The sequence below is a fragment of the Perca flavescens genome, chromosome 3, assembly GCF_004354835.1.
Source record: "Perca flavescens isolate YP-PL-M2 chromosome 3, PFLA_1.0, whole genome shotgun sequence".
Taxonomy (NCBI): Eukaryota; Metazoa; Chordata; class Actinopteri; order Perciformes; family Percidae; genus Perca; species Perca flavescens.
This window is the reverse complement of record NC_041333.1, coordinates 14,330,532-14,353,595: the sequence shown is the minus strand read 5'-3', so window position 1 is coordinate 14,353,595 and position 23,064 is coordinate 14,330,532. Positions and strand designations below refer to the sequence as shown.

The following is a 23,064-nucleotide window of genomic DNA, read 5'->3' as shown; positions in this document are numbered from 1 at the left end:
CATTGAATACATATAATGATGTATCATGTTACGGTGTTACATTCTCCCTAAAAGTATTAAAATATATTAATTAAAATATATTTCTGCCTTCAGAAGAAACTTATGTGCAGGTGATTATAGACAGTATTTTTAGCCTGCTCTATAAATGTGCCTGGTACGGGTGCAATAACTATGGCAAACTTTGGATTAATGAGCATGATAAACCTGATACAATTGCTTTAAAGTTAAAGTTATCTCAAAAGTCATTTAAAATCATCTATCTTAAAGTATTATTAAGATATTAAGTTTTTTTTATAGTCTAGTGATACATGGACTGTATAATTGACTTCCTGTTGAAAAAGAAAAGAAAGTTAAAGGAACACGGCGACTTATTGGGACTTCAGCTTATTCACCGTATCCCCCAGAGTTAGATAAGTCCATACATACCCTTCTCATCTCTGTGCGTGTTGTAACTCTGTCTGACGCCCCCACCGCTAGCCTCGCTTAGCACAGATCCTGGAGGTAACCGGCTCCAACTAGCCTACTGCTCCCAGTAAGTGACAAAATAAATGCCAACATTTTACGATTTACATGTTGTGATTTGTATAGTCACAGCGTGTACAAATAACAAGGTCACATGAGACACAGCCGTCTTCTAACCGTATACAAACAACAGCACAAAGTAGACAAATTACGATGATCACTTAGTGCGTTGCTTTGGTCTTCCTTCTCCCAATGTTCCTTCTCTCTCTGCCACTCTTCTCACCGTCTTGGTATTTTGGCATCAATAGTAATTCTGCTCTTTCATTCCCTGTTCACTCTGTGGCAGGAAATAGCATCTGCTAAATGACTGAAGGAGGAGAAACATTTGGAGCTGATGCATGATATCATTCTTCAAAGTAAATGTTTTACTGTAAACTGTATCGTAAACCTCCCTCACACAGAGACACGCACCATTATGTTCACGAAGATAGAACAGTAACTCATGAGCAGTCATTATCCATACACAGTGGCTACAGACTTAGACTGTTTCCTGTTTGCCATTACTGGTCAGGTTTTTTGAAACAGCTTCATGAAGAGGATCACATTTGTTTCACATGCCAAGATCAGAATAATCTACGGTAAAACTGCAATCAATAGATCAGGCGTTTATTCACTACAATCACGGAACTCAACCGGCATATATTTGGGACAGGCCTTTAATTCCTTCACAATAATTATTAATACTTCCACGCAAAACTCTGGCTCAGCAAAGATGTGAAATATAGGTTTGTTTAAACCAGAGAGAGAGAGAGAGAGAGAGAGAGAGAGAGAGAGAGAGAGAGAGAGAGAGAGAGAGAGAGAGAGAGAGAAATACCTTTAGCCTACCATATAAAGGATGAAAGCCAAACATAACTTCTATCCTCTTTAAACCCACCTGCCACGAATGCCATGCAACCAGTAACCAGTAACATAGCTCAAGTAGGACGTTCGTGGTTCGACTGGTCATGACTGTTTTCCCAAGATGGCGCCTGCCTATATATGCGAATGGTAATGTCTTTATAAACTATCTTTTTAATAAACTGTCTGTACACTTACAAAGTTTTCAATGCTTCGGTTTACATGTTTACGGTTTTCATTATACTACCGTTGAAGTGCGGTGCTATTTTGAGCCTTTTTAGTGGTTTAAAATAGCGATTTACTCTCTGCCCCGACTACTAACGTTACAAGCTAATCACCGCTTTGCGGTAGCTTGTTTCAAGCTACATACACAATCGATTAGCATGAAAACATATCCCAGAGTACGGTCAACTCGGTACACCCCTAGGTTCAATTTGTGCCGGAATTGTCTTTTAAGGACTAAAGGAATATGTCGTTTAATTGGGACTCTGCATTTAATTGTCAAGTAGTGACAATCACCAGACCCAATAGTCCAATCAGATACCTGAACCACCTCAACTGGCTCTTTCAAATGCAAAGGAGTATGGGTTCCACTCCGAGTTACATCCAAATGTCGGAGCTCCTCACACTGCCCAGACACTCTGTGAGGGGATCTGATTTTGGCTGCTTGTGTCTACAATCTCATGCTTTCAGTCACTGCGTAAAGCTCATGATTGGTAGGTAGGGGTCGGCATGCTAATTGATTGGTACAATCAACCCACATGCTGGTGCTGCACTGACCGGCTTGTCAATCTCACAGCCCATTTTACCATGGACCATCAGATGGATAAGCCAATAACAGACAAAGCAACCTTGCCTGCATGCTTTGCAATACAATTTCATTGCATAATTTCTCATTTTAACACATAGATGATGTAACAAACTGCACAACAAATCCAAAATCAAAAAAGGAGAAAGAAAACAATGTTGCTTAGAATTATCCTACTGATTGTCTAGCTCAGACCAGAAAGCAGTAAATCTTCCCCCTTAATTTCACAATAACAGTATTTTCCACCATCTGTAATGTGTAAACAAACACATGAAGGTAAAATGCTGCTGGGCCTGCTTGAAGCTTGCACATGTATTTAACACTACAGCAGTTTTGAAACACTGTTACAAAAACAGTTACATGAAGCATGGATTATAGGATTATGAATAGATAAACAAGAATTAAAGTTCTAATTTAAAACTCAGCAGCATGGCTATGAGGTAATGCGAGATTTGCCACAGCTTCAAGAACTTTTCAGGATGCATTGATTTCTACAGAGAGCACTTGGCACACATACACATCGTGCTTTGGACCAACTGGTGCTCAGTGGAGGTTACATAACTTGGAGCGGAGACTGACAGTTCTCACCTTTTTGGCAGATTTGTTTTTTTTAACGATTTGCTTAAGATTGTGATTGACAGGTTGGAGAGCTGTGGGACGTCCTTTGCATAAATAAGGACATTCTAAGCAAGTTCACTGTTACCATGGTGATGGTAGAAGATTATGAGGACACATTAGGCCAATATTTAAACTGCTAGAGGGGCACTGAGACAGGTGCTCTGTACGTGGGTGCACAAGGCACACAGATGCTTTCCACAGACATACACATGCCTGTACAATACCTTTATAGGTGATGTAAATGCAATAGGTGTAAGTGTTTTCACAGTGGCTTCAAAGATTCAAAAATCTATTATAGACAAAGACTTCAAAGCAAAAGGCTCTCGGCTTGGAAGATTTCCCAACACACTCATATCGTTTTTACACACTAACACGGACACTGTGCACATGGACTACATTAGAAGAGTGGCTGTCATTTGGCCCATAGCAATCTCCCATCCATCTTTTCATTCTTTCAATGTGTTATGTTCTTTTCTTTGTGATGCTGTGAAGAACTGATACTCTTCATGTTCATCAAACTATAGGACACCTCCTCCCTTCAAAGCTGACTCGTCGATCAAAACGAAAGATCAGCCACAGATCAAATGTGCCTGTGAGAAATCCACCCACAGGCCATCTCTGGAGCCTCCACCGGCATACTACACACACTTATCCTATATTACAAGCACACACTCGCATGCATGCACAGACACACACGACCAAGACACTCATTCAACATGGCTGAGTCGTCAAAGGTTAGCTTTGCAGAAGCAAGAGTAAATCTCACAAGGTCGTTCTCAAAATGAGAATTTAGACATGAAAAAAAATGGACTGAGCATAGACTGCAGCTGCGAGCCTGACCAAAAAGCAAACTCTGAGGTGATGACAAGCAGTGTTGGTCATCTTACTTTAAAAAAGTAATTAGTTACAGTTACAAATTACTTCTCCCAAAAAGTAATTGAGTTAGTAACTCAGTTACCACATTGTAAAAGTAATTAGTTACTCAGAAAAGTAACTGACGTTATTTTTTATTTTCTATAACGCTATTATGTTCTATAACATCTTTAACGTCAAAGATGTTGCTGACCCGAAAAATCGAGCTTGTTTAAGCGCCTCCGTCTCCTTCGCTGGAGCTCACGCTAGCTGCATTTGGGCTCGGGGCATGTGTTGATGTGAGGGGCTTCATAAGATTGGAGTTGCTTGAGGCAGACGTGGATAAAGTCTTTTTTCCTGGGCATAGCGTGCATGTTACATAAACATCCTTGTCTTTAATTTCAATGAGCAAGAAGTAGTGCCGGTACTTCCAGTTCAAGAACGCTACCTTTGAATTTCTCTGGCTCGTCGCCATTGTCGCTGTCTTGTGTTTAGTGGTAGTCAGAGCGTGCAGCGAGACAGCGTGAGCAGAGCATCCGCCCACCCAGCCAATCATCATCACATTTGCAACGGTGTCATCATCCCCCCCCCCCGTTCTCTCCAGGCAGCTGATGTGTAGCCAAAGCCTGACAGCTCACACTTAATTCAACCAAATTGTAGTAATGCGCCACTTTACATTCTCAGTAACGATAACGGCTTTGCAACGATGAGAAAAGTAATTAATTAGATTACTCCGTTACTGAAAAAATAACGCCGTTAGTAACGCCGTTATACTTAAACGCCATTACTCCCAACACTGATGACAAGACTTGTTGCCTCACAAATCTCCTGTAACATGTGTGCAACTAATTAACCTTAGCATTGTAGAATTAAATGGTGCATGACTTTGCCACTGCATTGACTAATTCCAATATTACATCTATTTGTCATTTGCTTTGACAGTGACCACAGAATACCCACCACGTCTATCTGAAAACAAAGACAAAAGACAAACCAAGAGCCCAGTGAGCAGCTCGTTACAAAGAGGAAAGATACAAGATCATATGGCCGCTACAGCAGGCAGTCCAGCAGCTGACACAACAATACGCTGGATGTTGAAACACTCTTTTGAATGCTTATTCAGTACAACCCTTTTAAGACCTTTGGTGTGCTTTAGAGGAAGACACATAGAGAGAAGCCAATGGACACACACACAATACATACACATGGAAAGATAGAGATGTGGATAGAAAGATAAGGGAATGAGGAAACATGGATATGTCTGCGTAAAGACAACTACCACTACATTGCCAGAAATAGTGTTTCCTTAAACGGCCAGAGAACACTGTATACATCAAACTCCTGCCTAGTGTTGCGGCACTGTAAGAGCAGTAATGAGAAGCTTGGCTCTGTGTTAGCGCACAGACTAATGAGACAATCAGCAGCTAGCTGTCACAGCCTGGACTTTATGATATCAGGGAGGTGCCTCTAGTTTAACAGTCATTGACCGGCTGATCACTCCTTTCTACTAAGCCATCTTACGGTCGATGCAAAGAGGACTAATCTGTGGATGGTCGTAAACGGGGCTAAATAACAGAAGAGAGATTATTATAGGAAGAGGACAAACAAACTTAAAATGAGCTCTGTAGCTGGCAATGCCCAAAGCACAATAAGAGAAAGCGTATTTTGCAGAACCGTCGCATAAGCTTTCTCCCTCACTAAGGACTAAGGGTTATGTGTGACAAGCAAGGACCTGAACGTCAATGATCAAATCAGAAGAAGAGAATATGTTGATGACCTGCTGCATACCATATGAGACAAAACATGCAAGTCACAGCCTGAACTTTATTTTCTCCGTCCCTCCATTGCTTTTCCCAGCCTCCTCTTACATATGTACACGCTCAACCCAGTCTCACATCAGTTCGTGATGGCATTACGAAATTAAATCTATTAGAACGTGATACCATTACGTTATTGTGAAGATTTACGTGTTGGGGTCACGTTTTTTAAACTAATGTATTTCAATGAGAAGGTCATCTTGGACTTAAATTGAAGCTTATAAACTTGGGAAGTTTTTAATGTACATTTGAGGCAGTGATGTCTATAATAAAATGCTTGAAAATTATCCCTTTTGATGACAATTTGTCAGGCGGACAGACATTTTTTTGTCTTTTGGGGTATGTTGAGGGTGATATTTGACAGCAAAAAGGCAACAATCCCCAGAATCTTTTTCTGCTAGTTTTCCCTATGTGTCAGGATACACCATGCAAAATGTTAAGGTTATATGACCATTTATGTAGCTGCAGTACCTTAATATTCACAATTACATCATTCCGCCAAAAGCTTTTCCTAAAAAGGGTGTTTTTTGGCCCCTGAGACCAAACGGGGCCGAGTTGGGAGTGGTCATTATCAACTTGTGATGGCCCAAGGTATAAGATAATAGGAAATAATAGTGAAAAAAAGGTAGTAAAAAACATCCTGAGGAGTGGACCTGGCTCCCGGCCTATGATAACCCCTGTCGTCGTTGTATTCGCTATAACAACACTCTACATGATCCCTTACGTACATTGAAGCGATACTGCCGTTATAGACCCGCTGATCGCCGTCTGATTCTGTGAATGAATGCCCGCATTGCATCGTGGGACATCGGCTTTGAATGCGCCCAGCTCGGCTCATATCGTAGCTTACTGTTCTGTCTTATTTACTGTAATATTTGAACGGTAATAAGACCGAAATAATATTATTAAAATAACAGCTAAATACATGTTGAAAGATGTAGCGTTATGGTTTTAAAAATATCAATAAACAACAAAGCAATCCAGCTTCCCTGGCCAAAATAGACCAAAATAATAACATTAAAAGAAATACATATAAACCGTGATAAGATCTGGTGAATAAATGTTGATTAAAACAGCGATTATTGGGCTAAAAATACCAATAATATCAAAGCTGTATCCAGCTTCTCTGCTGCAGCCGAGTGGCAGAAAGTTTCGTGCTGTGATTACGTAAGATGCTTCTCATTGAAATACATTAGTTTAAAAAACGTGGCCCCAACACGTAAATCTTCACAATAACGTAATGGAATCACGTTCTAATAGATTTAATTTCGTAATGCCATCACGAACTGATGTGAGACTGGGTTGACATGCTTGTGATTTGACTCTACAATCCAGATAGCCTCTCCTATCTGAGGATTGCTACCAATTCCGGTCTCCGCTTCTCCCTCAGCCCCTCCTCACAACCAAGGGTACTGTACACACAGCAGGGATGCTGTCAGAAGAGGATTATAATGGCTCTGATCTAGTTAATGGACAGTAATGGTAGATTGCTGATGAAAGGAGGAGAGGGTGGGGGGAGGAGATGATGGGCTGAGGGGGAGACTGAGAGAAGGGGGTATGGCGATAGGGAGAAGTAGAGTTAGAGAGGAGGGTGGACTATTCCAGAGGTTTCCTCTCTGAGCAGGTCAGAGAGGAGATCGACCCTCAACTCTTCTCCTCCCTGCTGCGGCTGCCCTCCTCTGCTTTTTACGCCACTCGTCTCTCCTCCAGGGATCTCATTATGGCAGACTCACTGGCCATGAGGACTAAGATGGGCTAAAGAGGGGACGAGGCCTGTGAGGAGGGGAGCAAGTGGGAGGGTGAGAAAGCAGGAGACTGAAAAAGATGGCAGAAGAAAGGATGGGGAGAAAAAACTGGAGGCTGCAGAATGGGGGAAAAGAACATAGAGGAGATAACTGGAGGGAAAGTGTGTGTGCAGAGAGAAGGGTGCTGTAATAGAACAGTGGAGCATATAGCCTTAGGTACCAGATTGTTATTACGGCTGCAGATGGTTGGGAGACACTTCCAGCTGATTTATGTTTCGTTATGGTCTGTGCGTGTGGGTATATATCTGTCACATCCATGCCTGTATGAGGCCATATGTGAGCATGCTATATGCTTGTTTAGTTTAAGTAATGTCAGCTAAATGGCATGTTTTCTAGATAAATAACCAATTAGAAGCTCAGTGGGAGGTTGCAGTGAGCTACAGCTTCCAATCAAATCCCCATACACCAGCTGTAAACTACTGCTCTCATTGTAATGCCGCACACAGCCTGCCGTAAATATCAAATCAAGTCATTCAGGATCCTGTGCTCACAAAAAAAACAACAGTAAAAAGTGAGAAGACTAAAGTGAGCTCACTCCCTTTTTTTTTTACTCGATATTCTTCCCATTTTTCCCCAGAACCTTGATCAAGATCTATCTTGCCCTCTGCTCGTTTTCACTTGTCGGCTTTCATTGATTTTGTTGGAGGGGTCATAAGATGCTCTTAATGTGCCACTGTAGACTATTAGTTCCTTTATATTTGTGTACGTGACCTGATGTGAGCATGTAAGTGTGTACAGATGTAATGGTCAACATTAATCTAATCTGGTGAAGTTTGGACAGAGACAGCGATGAAGAAATTAGACACTTTGACAGACATAACTGCGCCTGCGCATGCACTCCATCTCACACCCACACAAATGGAGGCTCTAATGCAGAGTTATTATCCTCATAATCACTCCAAACTCCACCATATCTTCTCTATATTCTCTCACCTCCTCCTTTCAGCTTGCTAGCCATTCATCGTTCTTTCTCCACCTCCAGGAGACATCGGCTCTCTCCCATCCTCGTTTCTCCTCTCTAGCCATGATGAATCTCTGAGATATCTTCCCAATGGCCTTTCACAAAATCAATGGCTGTTTTGGAGCATCACTTTCTAGGTTTCAGATTGGGTGTTTCCTGGTGTATGCACACTACGTCTATGTGGATTCTCACATGCTGAAAAATTTGCAAATAAAAAGGTGTTATTAAAATAATTCCAGGGTTTCAATAGCTAGGGGCGCACACAGCATTAAACAACTAAAGGCAGGGTCAAAATGATTAAAGTGCAACAGCCATGTCACACTCACCACTCTACAGGGAAATTGATCACTTAGCAGTTGTTTTGCTGGTTCGGCTACTGCTAATAAAATTCAACATTTGCAGCACACAAAAAAGGAAGGGATTCACGTCGCCGTTTGTCCTCCAGCGCTGATCTGCCAGGAGCTATGTGTGAGAGGCACAGTCAGCCAGTGTCTCAATATTTATACTTGGCATGACTGAGGTTGTGCTGATGGTAGTGCTGAGAAAATGTACATTATCCTGAATATATCAAGACAGCAGGGAAACTTAGAATATGGAATTGTTGGAGTTTGCATTAACAGCAAACAGCAGCATATTAAGGCAGGAGCACATTAGAAAACAGGGGGACATCTCCCATAAAATATGGTAAAATAGCCTAAAAACAGGGACAATCCAGAGCAAATCTAATATAAGCTTGCGCAGCGGAGTTTGATGTGTGAGTCCATGTCTGTGCGTGTACTTGAATTGAATTTTCCTCTGGAGTTTATATTTTGCAAAAGCAATCACATTTTCTTCCCTAACGGATACAAATGCGAGAGTTACTGTCTCTCAGGAAGCCAGCTGAGTTTTGACAGTAAATAAGCTAATAGGCAAATGTCATGGCTATTAAATGAGTTAAGCCCGATCGATGTCAACTCCTAGGCAGAGGTATATAAATTCATTTCAAATGAGACACCAACTGACACCAATAAAACAAGTCATCTGTTAGCATCTGTCTGCAGAAACGGTGGACTGGTGTGTGTGTGTGTGTGTGTGTGTGTGTGTGTGCGTGTGTGTGTGTGCGCATCAAGAGGCAGTGGGAGGGAAAGCCAGGGATGACATAGAGTGAGGCTGGGAAAAAGGGATTAGGGGGGGGTAGAGGTGGAGGCATGGATGAAGCCGTCACTTCGCTTTGTGAGATTCTTAGCGGTGAGAGATGAGAGAATGATCTCCCACGCAGGCTGCAGGAATGCTTACACTAACACTTTCCCTCTGCCTGGGCTCCAGAAAAGGAGGGGAGAAAAGTGCTAACATGTCACAGAGATAGGAACAGATCAATGTCCACAAACACTGTTAGAAAACAAACACAGCCGCAGTCACACACACTTCAGCATAGCTGATGCAATGTGTTTTTATCTATATTTCACCCCCTTCATTCTTTTCTCTCTTCTACCGATAGTCCTCTTCTTTTAACTATCCATCACTGAAATTATTTCATTAGTCATCAGGCAGCCCGGCAGCATTATTAGTTTCTTTGTAATGAAAGGCGCACCACTGAAGCATTTCATTTTCATTCTCATCACAATACTTTAGCTTTGATCGCTGGTTTGAGTCTCTGAATAAAACCCACCAAGCCATCCCAGAGGGCTACACGGTGAATCATGGAGATCCACTCAAGCACTGCATGCAAATGCACATAGTTTCATAGCTTAACACAAAGCAAACTGCGCAAGATGCCTAACCATAATCTACATATATGCTAATAAAAAGCACCATTGAAATCTACCTTAATGCTTGCAGATCTTCCTCTATTAGACTTCACAGATCTAGGCTCTTTGCTTTGTCCAAGACCTCATCTGTTTTTTTGCCAATCTGTTATGATGCATCTTTCTCAAATTCACGTAGATAAGGGGAGAGCAGAATGTTAAGCTTAGCCCGGAGGTAAGTTAGAAACATGGCTTGCACTGCTACAAGTGCTGCCCTCAGCTTTTTGCCTCAAACACCTTAGCTTCATTTTTAATGGACACACACGGAAGTGGTAGCAGTCTTCTCACCTAACTCTCGGCAACTAAGGCAAATAAGCACATTTCCCGATAATGTCAAACTATTCCTTTGATTAAGAATTTCACTGTCACATATCACATAATGACATAATAATTATAGCGTTCAATGCTCACATTTAGTTCATGTTGTTATTCTATATTTTTGGAACAACACTACACAGCAACCCCCGCAGGTCAGCCATACAGCAGCACTGTGTTCACAACATTCAGACCTATTGATTTACAACAGGCCAAGCATTGACCAGAGCAGGACATGTAGGGCCTGGCCCCTCTGCGTTTTAATAATTCATTGGGGTCTGGGGGTTACAGCAGGCTTGAACCCACCATTGCTGGACTACTGCAATATATGGAATACAGAAAGACATACAGTAAGAGACAACTGATATATACAGAGTTGAATTCTGGCAGGAGTTTTAAAGTGAGAGTGTGGATTGGGGATGTTATTTGAGAAGATGAGGTAGGAAAAACCTCAGTGTGAGCTGTGGTGTCTTATCTAGGCCTGTGTCTGTGTGTGTGTGTGTTGTTCAATACATGTTTCATGAAATATGCATGAAGTATGTTTGAACCCCCCCCTCTACATGACAGGACCAAGGTCTTTCAAGCATGCACACACACACACACACACACACACACAAACACACAGGCTGCCTGAACACACTCCCAATGTGGCAGAGTGATGAATGTCTGTCCTTCACAGAACACAACAGCCACAGGAGAGTGATACAATGTGAGCGTGCGAGACAGAGCGGGAAAGAGAAAAGGCGACGTAAGAAAAACACAGAGGTAGGAGAGAGTGTGTTGTGGGCAGAGGTCGAGGCAAGAGGAGTGATGAGAGGGTGTGTGAAAAGCAGCAGTGCCTGTCCAGCATTACTCCAAAAGTTTCTAACTGAGAAAAGGTAACGTGGTTTGGAAGATAAAACACTTCTTGGGAGGCAGATATAAGATCATCATTTAAAAATAAAAACATCTTATTTGTATATACGTTTAATTTAAATATATTTTGTTTGTATTATTATTATTATTATTGAGGTTGAGGGGCTTGGGAAGGATGACAGATGAATAATGAAGTAGTGGGCATGGGGATTTACCATGTACCAAAGTACCAGTATTGCAGAACAATACTGCAGCCAAACATGTTACAGTCTTATACTATAATCTGTAATACTGCAATATGAAAGTACTTTGTTACGAGTAAAAGTCCTGCATTGAAAATGTACTGAAAAATTATTCTCAATACATCTCATCCTTTATTATTATTGTCATTATTAATATGAAATGTAGCAGAGTAGACACATAAAGTAGCATGAAATGGAAATACTCAAGTGAAGTACTTCAACTTTCTACTTAAGAACATTAGTTGAGGGCGGGTAGCGGGTATTAAAGCCACGGTATACCCACCTACCAAGTCATTGCATTTAAGGGATGTAATGGGTGGTAGATCTAATATATCATTCGGGGTGTCTATTTGCACCCCCGGTACGAATAGCCTCGGCCACACAGCTGAGCTATTCACACCCTGTGACCTAACAACAAATGACACGTTGCTCGCTTGCACCGAAATTATTGCGGATATTCATCTTCCATGACTGCAGAAACTGGCATATTTGGAACGTTTTGTCTCTAAAGTTTATAACAATTGAATTTCTAGCAAAAAATACAGAGACGACGTAAATGTGACGTGAGCAACGTGTCTGAAAGTTGTAAGTCTTCTGGTAGCTGTGCCAAGAGAAATCTCAATCATTCCCAATCTTACAGAGACGGAGAGTGTAGTTGTATGTAAGGAGATAACATGGGCACAGGCTAATTATTGCTAACTAACATGCTAGTTAACATTAGTAATTATACCTAAACGGCTAACATAAGTCGAAACTAATTCCTCTACTGTGCGACAGTAAGTCACTTGGTTATGACACAATCGTTAGCCTATTTTTACAAAAGCATCTGCTACGGAGCCATAACGTGAGGTACAAGGTAATGGAGCCTTTTATACATTGTCGTGTTTCTTTAGAAATAAACAATGGACAAATAGATTCTTTAAATACTTCAGATGTAAAGTTATTCGCTGTCAAAGTGGCGCCAAAATGTATGCTAGTCAGTGAAATGCTAATGGGAGGTGATCTCTTTGTAGCGTCAAAACGGCGCCATAGGAGGTTTGAGTTCTGAAGCAAAGCTTACCCCCTTGGTGGTAAACAGTTGTACAACATTCTGTAAGTGAGGCGATCTTGTTTTTTTTTCATTTTGGATTGGATAATTATGCTATTGCGCAAGTCAGGCCCCGCGAACGCAAAATCTTTTTTGCAGGGTGGTAGGGGAAGACTCATGAATATTCATTAGGGGACTCATCCCTGAATGGCTAGTACTCGTTGCCTGCTCTTGGTGGGTTGGTTAGGTTTAGGCAAGAGGAGGGGGATTGGTTATGGTTAGGGTAAGAATGTCAGGGCGAGCCAATCAGTGATGAGTTCCCTAATGAATATTCATGATTCTTCCCCTACCACCCTGTAAAAAAAAAAAAATATCGCGGCCCACGCAAGTGTATGTATTAGCGTCTCTCTGTGTGCGAAATATTGGACACTGCAACGATATTATTCCTAAAAAGGTGTAATACATGAGTAGTATGGATAACCGTGTGTAAATATATGCCAATGTACTGTAAATGCACAGGGGTGCAAATAGCATACACTGATATTTGTACCAGACGGGGTATTAATAGAACACATTGCTGTGTGCACCGGCAGGATACGAATAGCATTCATTTCTAATTGCACCTGGGTACAAATAACATACACTGCTAATTGTACCAGGGGTGCAAATAGCCTCACCCTATATCATTTCATATTACCAATAAAGATGATGTTGAAAAAGAAAGTTAAGAAGGAATAAATGGCGGGGGTGAGGGTGAGGGTGAGGGGGGACTTTGTCATCTTGGTTTTTAAGTTACAGTAAGTTTCTAATTAGGAAGACATTTGCTGCTGTGCTAATGAACACCAAACTCTTTCAAGCAGAACAAACAACCTAAAAACAAAGCACACGCGCAAACACGCACACACATATACACAGTGTCTCACCAGGACACCAGCCCATCTGTTTGCTGAGAGAATGTTGCTTTCCTGTAGCACTGCTTAAAAAGAGAGTGGGAAAAAAATGCATCCCACACACACACACACACACACACACACAAGTGAGTATGCAGACATGACATCATATTTTGCTGTACTGGGTCTCTGCAAAGAGCGTGGGCAGACGTGCGCGGGTAGCTTGTGTGATTACTACACTGCGAGAGCCAACACAGACCGAGAAACCAGCAGAGCAGACTGTACGTGTGTGTGTTTGTTTGTGTCTGTGTGTCCCTGTCTGTCACTTAGAACTTGAGGCGATCCAAAGGCATCTTTTCGCATCTCTGCATTCATCTTCTTATCCCCCACCTCCCCCCCAGACTTTATTTCTTTGTCCCCCCCTTCTCTACTGTTTATCTGCTGCTCATACAGTCATTTTTCCTCTGGCTTTTCTTTGGCTGCCATGCCCTGTGAGCACTGTTTAATTCTCCCCTGCACTCCCTCCGGAGAAGGCAGGGGTGAGGAGGTGGGTTGGGGGGTGAAACGGGGAGGACAAGGGCAGAGGCACTTCATTAATCAATCAACCAGCTTTGAAAATTTACCTAATTAACAGCTAATTACAGATCTGGGCACAGTGCCAGCTGGCATCCCATCCACCTCCACCAATACGACCCCCTAGTGTCCCCCAGATGACACTAGAGGTAAACACCCCTCCCTCGTTCCCTCCTTTGCTCTGTTCTTTATTAGTCTATCCATCCATGCATCCCTCACCCATTCCTTTATCATCCTCTGCGGAAACAACAGCTGATGACTCAGACCACATAGCAGCAGATAGCTTAAAGATGTCTAGATCTCCAGCCACCTGCCTCATTCTCCTGTTGCACCATATGGCTGTCTGTTTGGCTACGTTCAGACTGCTGGCAAAAGTGGCCCAACTCAGATTTTTATTTTTGGGGTCAAGTGACCAGGTCAGACTTCTTCAGAAGTAGTGTGAACACTCAAATCTTGCCCACATCTGATTTTTTCAAATCAGATTTAGACCACTTCCATATGTGGTCCTGAATCAGACCCAGGTCTGATTTTTTTCCAATGCGGCCGCAGTGTGAACAACCACAGCGGATTTGATGCGACTTTTACGTCAATCTACATCAACATTTGTCACAATTATGCGCCGGCGGGAGTTAGCCCTAGACACAGACAGTACAATTAGAAACCAGGCCTACAAAATGGAGAACAGTGATAGAACAAGTCAGTGGAGGGAGAGTGAGGTGTTAGACCTAACTAGTGTATGGGGAGATACTTCAATTCAATCAAAAGTAGAAGGATCATACCTTAACCGCTCCGTTTTTTGGAGAAAAAAAAATAGACACACAGACCTCTGTAGTGAATTTGCAGCCATAACCCTGCAAAAGACCAAAATAGCCAATTTGGCTCTCTTTCTCTTCATTCTTCTCCTCCTCAGCACCTGCTCATTAATGTTACGTCTGCCATTACACAAACATTTTGAAATAAAAGTGAAAATGCTTACTTCCTCCATAACCTCCCTAACTTTAGCGCAACAGCGTGCTGCGTCTGATGTCACTGTTATTGTTCTTTTGCGCAATATGCGGGTCAGTTCAAAACCGCAAACAGTTCACACTGTTGAATCTGATATAGGCCACATTTTTAAAAAGGTAATGTGAACAGCCAAACAAATACTGGATCCGAGCAACAACTAAAAAAATCTGAATTAAAAATCTGACTTGCGGTGTGAACGTAGCCTTTGATTTTCTTTTTGCAGTCTTACCGGAGAAATATCGGTGGTCATCACAGGGTCCCGGAGGTTGTCGGAAGGCACCGTCTCACCCCGACGATGGCTGCGACGCTTCTTGTCTTGTCCCTGCCAGCTCCCTCTGCGGGACGTGCTTGCACGCCAGGCCCGCTGGATCCTGAGAACACATGTGGACAAAATACATATAACAGTGACATCTCATAACCAAAGTTGAGCTAAATTATGGAGTTGCCATGTGGTAGGCATAATTTTGGGCATCCAGGGTTTTTGAAGTAGAGGTTCTGAAGTCATGTTCATTTTCTGCATGAAAATGTTAGAGGACTGGCTGTTGGAGCATTTCCATGGCTTGGCAACTCTTCTGGTTGAATTAATTGAAAGGAGAAACTGTGAAAATATCTGGTTCTTTGATTTTAAAAAAGAAGTCAAAAATGATGTCACCATATCTCATTTCTCTCTCAACTTCTCAGTTTCTTCTTCTTAGACTTTCCTTCCCTACATTTTTTTTCTTGGCCATTCTCAAACATCTTTTTCTCAACTTTGCCTATTTTGTTTTTTTACCTGCTTTAAGTGTAACACAGCTCGCACGCTTTTCTGACCTCTTCCTGCCTATCGCCTTCGTTTTCAACCTCCACAGATCGCTCTCTCTGTCTCTCGCTTTCCACTTTCTTTCATCCGTGTATAGTCACCCCAACACCCGGGTCCAGGATGGAGTGCTGGATCAATTACCTGATGGAGAAACACATTCACCTCCAGTGGAGCAGAGAGACAGCTGAGCCAAATGGAACAAATTGAATTAAGCCATAACTCCTAGCCCCCCCACATCTTCTTCTATCCCTATTTTCTCCACTTTTATTCTCCCTTTGGTCAGTCTGTGTCCATGCTTCCTGGTCCTCTGCCTTTTCTGTGAGTTTATCTTGACATATTTTACGATCCGTCTCACCTCTATACACCCCAATCACGTTATCTCACTACAGAAACATTGGCTTTCTCTTCACCACCCTTGACTTTCAAGGAAGTGAAAGCCTGAGGCGAGAGCTGTCCCCTTTCTCTTAAACCTATAAAAGTGTGTGTGTGTGGGTCCATGTTTAAATAAAGTGGTGCTAGATGGCAGTCTACGAGGGGGGCATGGACTACAAAGTGCACTGTGACCCCAGCTCCGAAACCTAATCAGAAGGAAGATTGAATAAAATCCACACATAAAATTGATTTCTCCTACAAGACAAATATAATGCACTTTTAAGGTAACATGGGTAAAACTATGTGAAATTTGCCTCAAAATGTAGAAAAGAAACACAGATGTTTGAAAGCCCACAAGTGATACTCACACAATAGCCTTGATTTCCAGGTGCTGTTGTTGCTCACGGCGACTTGGGCTATTGTCATCCTCTCCCTCACCCCTACAAGGACGGCTTCTATGATAACGACAAGGTAGATATATAACTGGAATATGAAGTCAGAGAAGAAAACAGCTCAACTTGTATGCCAGAAGAAATCAATGAGTTTATATTTCACATGATATTGGAAGTCACAGCACAACAAGCACTTATAGAGTAAGAGGATGTCATGGTATGTGGTTTACGTTCAAAAGTGCGGCCTCGTTATGGCACAATAAGGGTCTTGTATGACAGAACGAGGGCTTTACATTAAAGTATACCATCCTCATTGTAGATCGAGTGCTGTCCATACAATATGGAGGATTTTGTCATGAAACAGTAGGGACAGTAATGTGTAGTGTCTTACTCTTACCTGTCCACCTTGGGAACTGCTTGCCCTCCACTGTGATTGCAGTAGCGATGATACCGCTTTACTTCTTCCTGCACAGTGGAAAGCATCAATATGTCAACAAGGTTTTTAATTCTCTCCGCCAAGGATATGACACAGGAGGAGCTGTGCTTCGATAAAATACAATAATAAATCAGGGGCATTTTTCAATCGCTTCTCCTCCCACGCATACTGTCTGTTTGGCATAGCTGTACAACTAAGCCTAAACAGAGGAAAACTGCTCTTTTTATGATTTATTAACCTCAAGAGTGGCAGCTCGTCTGGGTCTGTTAACATAGACATAAATTACCATGAACACACATAGTGGTGTGGAAAACAACTGTGTGTGTGTGTGTGTGTGTGTGTGTATGTTCGCTATTCCTGATGCATAACAGCATATGTGTGCTCCGCAGGTGCCAACCAGCCAGACACCGGAAGCAGGCCAGGGGGCGAGCCCGATGTCAGGCAGCTCTGGGGCTGGACAGATGGATGTGCTCCCAAAGCAGCTCCACACTCCATCTCTACAATTCACTCATCTTTATGTTAGCCAGCAGGGTGCAAGCTGTGAGTATTTGTCCACGTTTGTGTTCAAGTGCTTGTGTCTACATCAAGGGTGTAAGGATAAATTCAGCTCACAGATCAGTACGACATAGGGTCGAACTGCTACGTGTAACGAGAAAGGCGACCCTGGTAGTGATTAGGACTAACCCACACAGAATTATCGCACAAATCAGCAGTTCCCCTCAGCTCCACTGGAGAGTCTTTGTGTCTTTTAGCTCATTGTTTTGGTTTTACGGGCCTTAACTTTACTATTTTGGATCAGTCTCACTGCTCTCATCATCCTCATTTAGAGCTGCAATAGGCAGCTGTTTTCAAGGGGAAATCTCTCTAACCCTACAGCACCTCCCCAGTGCCAAAGAGCAGACAGACTAGCTGGTGAACATAGTGGATCATTAAGGAGCTAAAGAGTCAGATATTTTACTCACAAACAAAAAGAGAATGAAAATCAGTTGGCCAGAAACAGACTCCAAATTAACGCTAATGTTGCCTTGTCTGCTGGATGTGTAATACGCAAGTTTGCCATATAAACTGTATTGCTGCACCAGAGTGGTAAAAAAAAATTAACTGAAGGAGGTTCTGAACTCGAGATTCAGAACCTTAATATAGCAAGTATTACATTTGCTATGTAAAGATATAGTGGAGTAATTCCACAAATTAGGGAACGGTCTGTACTCACTATTTTGAGTACAGCTGTGCAAAAACTATGTTTCAAAATGTCCCCATCCTTCTGTCTAGATGAAAATGTTTATAAAGAACAAATTAAGAACCTGGATGGAGTGATACACCGCATAGCCAATTTCAACCCTTTTTACACAAACTGGTATTATTTGTTGTGGAAGTCATTTTGACAATTAACATTTTCAGGCAGCAGTTGAGACCTCATTTAGTTGTGCCCTCTGACATTTCCCACATGTAATCAAATTAGTTCCCCTTGGGAATACTAATTGACAAGCTCAATTAACTCTGCAATACATGTTTTGCCCCACAATGCATATTTTCACCTTTTCAAACTGGGATATACTGTGCCACAACACACCGTTACACTGTGTCTACATGTGCGTTTGTGTCCATCTAAGGTTATAAAGAGTACATTTGGGTACATGTAGTCCAGACACTGCGATGTTGCTGCATTAGTTCTGAATGTTCTTGCCTTGTCTCTCAGTGAAGCCAGTAGGGATTAAGTGTTCAGAATGCCAGGCAAAAGGCCAATAAGGGTTTAAAATATATAACTGTATCAACCGGTGTTCTGCTGTAATAACAGCAGACTCCATCCTGATGCTAAGAACCCATGACAAAGAAGTTTTTTAGACTGAAACTGTTTTTAAATATGTTTTAAAAGACAAAAGATTGATATGTTTAAATATACATGTGCTAAAATGACAGAAATGTCTAACTTAAAGCTTAAGTTATGTCTTAATGACATAATATAGAGCAATTGTCTACTTACATTGCAGATTGAAAATTAAGATAATACTATTGATACTATGATTTAAAAAATGAACTATCACAGTAAACATTTCATTATGAATAGTTACTATTTTCAAAGATTGTAACACTTGATATACCTTGTGTTAGTCACTTTTTTTCTTTTACAGCTGCTATCATTGTTTACTATTTTACTATCGTTTGTGTGTTTACAACAAACTGTAGTGTCTCGCCTCTCTGGACCAGATAAAATGCACTAAAGTTATATAATACGAGAGAAATAGAATCACCAAGAGAGCAATACAACTGCAGCTGACAGGAGAAAAGCATCACTTGCAGCGTATAGGGTACATGACAATCTGTTAAATCAATAGCTGAATCCATGATTGCATAAAAACAGGGATATTAACAGAAGAACCTATTCTGCTGGGCATGTGCACAGCTTAATCACATTATTTTCAGTATTAAAAATAAGGGCAATCAATAGACCGAAAGGCTAGGGAAGGTGAAGGTAGACAGTAATAAGCATATTGTCACTGAAAAATGAGAGAAGGAAGGAAAACAGGAAGGAAGCAGAGAGAAAAGGACAGCACATAGCAGAAAGCCTGCTGCCCTCTAATTGATGAGTTATTAAAATCATAATTTCTCAGAGTCCTAGTTCTATCACAGAGATCGATGGCAGGCATAGTTGAGTGAGAGAGATGGTCAGCTCGTTTTGCCCTTCGGACTAGTGTGGTTGCTCAGTGAGATAAACTCCCCCACACACACACGAACACAGACACACACCTGAGTGCAATGTTTGAGAGAACAAACACGCCTGCATGCACACATACCGACGCACAGTCACGTGTAAACACATGCACATATATCAATCTGATCTCAGAGGATTTGACTGCAGTGTGGCAATGTGCTGAAACATCTACGCAGACCACAGCTGTTTAGCCACCGCTCAACTGGCCGCTCAGCCCGGGGAAATGTCCAATCAGTGGAGATGCTCGTTAATCCTAACATTGGAAATCAATTTACATGCGCAGTGCGTGCAAGGAGTAATATGGAAGTCAACATTTACTCTTTCGCCCGACTCCCTGAGTACAACAAGAGCCTGCTGAGAGATGTAGGTGTTCCTGAAAACTGTGCTCATGTGACAAAATGATTTGAAATGCTATTTTCTCCTAATGGTATGGCTATGGGGTAAGACAACTACTTTCTACTGAGGGAAATTGATGCATTTATGCGATTTCATTCAGACCTTTAAGTCCTATGTGAGTAGAGAGGAAGCAGGAGACAGAGAAGACACTCAGGTTTGAAGGCGTAAATTGACAAAGAATGATATGATATTGACTAAGCTGCAGTGAGAAAAGCAGATTCATACTGATCACATAACAGCGTTTAAAGACCTATGCATTCTCACTCTCACAATGCCCAGGCCACTGCAGTTACAGTACACAGCCATTAATACCAGGCTGGAGCGGGAGATGTAGACTGACTTATGAGGCACAGATAAGGAACAGCAACACCAAGGAGGCTTACATCATGCACACGCAGATGTTAGCTTATTTTCATATCTAGAAGTATGCAGTTCATTAAATACAGACAGACCCATTTCTTTCAGAGCCATCCAGGTTTTATATGTATGAATTTAAAGGGCTCTTATAGAAGACCCATTTTAAGCATACAGGGCTACGTAAGAAAACTTTTTTGCACACCTCTTTTGTCGGGTAGATGCGTAGGATATGATCAAAAGTAGCAGATCAAAAGTTGTTTAGAGAAAATCCTACACACCGACCATTACACAAGAAATAATTTATTTAGAAAAATACAACGTTTCAGAGTCAGACCTTCATCAGGTAAATAAGGGCTGCACTAGGGGTTATTTTTATTAGGAATTAATCTTTCTTTCCAATAATGGTATCAACTAGAAAATTTAACAAATGGTACAAAAAATTATTTCACGGGTGATGTCTTTAAAGTGCTTGTTTTGTCCGACCAACAGCCCATAACTGAAAATGTTCTATTCAATTTACAAAGATATTAAAGATAAAACAGAAAAGCATCATATCCTCACATTTGAGAACCTGGAACAGGCTGATGCTTGGCATTTCTGCTTGATGAATGATGATTGATACGTTATCAATATTGTTATTTCATTTTCTGCTGATTTTGGCTAACTGATTAATCACTAACGCACACAGAACACATACAATATGAGTCTTCAAACCTAAAAGTGTTGAGCCGATGGTAGGGCAGGGAAGCATTCAAAAGAGGTTGGAAAGAGGATATCTGAGATGTGCAGTAAGGGAAGGATGAAGGTATCAATGACAAGCAAGTGGAGGCCTATTCTAAATTGGGAGAGGAGAAGAAGAAGAGAAAGCCATCCCAAGAAGGGTGGAGTTGAGTGGGGTGTGACGAGTAGAGATAAAAGGAGGTGTGAGAGTGAGAAAATGACTATAGTCTATCAAAATGCAAAACGGAGCACTTGGGACTATTTCCCCCGTTACTATTAACCAATAGAGAGCTGCTCTGGTTAACATATGGTGAAGGAGGGAATGAGAGCATGTTCACACACACACACACACACACACACACACACACACACACACACACACACACACACACACACACACACACACACACACACACACACACACACACACACACACACACACACACACACACACACACACACACACACACACACACACACACACACACACACACACACACCCATCATGGGTGATCAAAGACTATGCTCTCTCATTTAGACCAAGCCAGCCTTCCAAGACATGGTAATGGGATGGGATGGAAATGACTAAAAACTGGCAGGAGTGTGTGTGGCTGTACATGTGTTTTATGTGGCATTGAACCAGAGCACGCGCACACACATGTACACACAGAGGATGTATATTTCCTCATCATATGACCGTGGCGGGCCAAGAGACACCTATCTGTCAGTGTGCAGGCTCATCTCGCTCCAGCGTGGGTTATTATGACTCAATCGCGAAGCGTTTGAGTGAGCTGGGGAAAACAGCACTCAGCACAGCTCTGTCCCACTGGGGGAGAGACGATAATGCACTTCTGAAATATGACGCCCTTCCCTGGCAGCACACTCCCCCTATGTACATCTTGAGATATAGATATATATATATATATATATATATGTCTGACTCCCAGAGTTTGTGTGGGTAAACTGATGCTGACCCTGTTCAGGGTCTGAATGACACCAGTGGAAGATGGATTTTCGGCTCCTGTTGAGCACAAACACGAGCTCATTAAAAAAGGGTTTCTGCATGTTCACCGAATTAGGAGCAGCAATGGGGCTCCATGCAGGATACTGATGAATGATTTCAAGATTCCAGCTGCAAGTGCTGTGTCAACAATGTCACCAGTACTGTATAGGTCATGCTTAACCCCATTAAATGTGACCCCTTTTGGCGTGCTGTTTAAATAAGCTCTGTGTAGAATGCTTGACAACAAGGGCTCGTGACCGTAAAATTCTGCTGTCCCATTGATTATGGAGTAATAGCTGAGATAGATGAATGGGTTTCTCAGGGGGTTCACGCCTCGGCAATGAATCTGAATCACTCACGCAGATACAGCAAGTGGAGCAGCCTCCATATCCAATAACCGCCATTTCTACCCTCACTCATATTTCACACGCCAATTACTGGTTAGTCCTTCGTAAAGCGTCCTCGTGTCCTCCTCTGTAGTCCTATATGATCCTTCTCTGACATGGCGTCTCACAGAGTTAAGCTGGATCAATTTGGAAAAGTCATTTTTGGAGAGCGAAAATGAAATTCAGCTGTCAGGTGGTGCAGTGGAAACGGATTGGAACAAATTTGGAGTCTAAATCAGAACGTTTAGGGAAACATGCAATGAACAAGCGTGTGTGCGTGTGTGTGCGTGTGTGTGTGTGTGTGTGTGTGTTGAGGGGGTTGCACCACCATCATAATGTATTGCAGAGTAAGTCAAAGCTGTGATGGAACAGTGCTTTCAGAGCTCAATGGCTCAATATCCCCAGCCGCCGATAATGCGCAACACTACATCACTGGTATTAAATATTCAGAAGCTCAATACAACCAGGTGAACTTGTGCACCTACAGTACACTCACCCAAAGGAAACGTCATATACTTCTGTTAAAGACGATCCTTAGCTAAATTGATTTACATCATGAAGTCACTTCACAGACAACTG

General features: G+C 42.0%; 1 protein-coding gene across 2 annotated transcripts in view; it reads right to left on the bottom strand.

The window, feature by feature from the left end:
- schip1 (schwannomin interacting protein 1) overlaps positions 1-23,064 on the bottom strand; it is a 233,620-nt gene that overhangs the window by 207,148 nt on the left and 3,408 nt on the right. For both annotated transcript variants that reach the window (XM_028574669.1, XM_028574668.1), the window contains exons 3-5: positions 16,872-16,939; positions 16,451-16,537; positions 15,141-15,282 (exon numbers count right to left, since the gene is read on the bottom strand). In XM_028574669.1, coding sequence (XP_028430470.1) covers positions 15,141-15,282; positions 16,451-16,537; positions 16,872-16,939 — 297 coding nt within the window. The remainder of the gene's footprint in view (positions 1-15,140; positions 15,283-16,450; positions 16,538-16,871; positions 16,940-23,064) is intronic.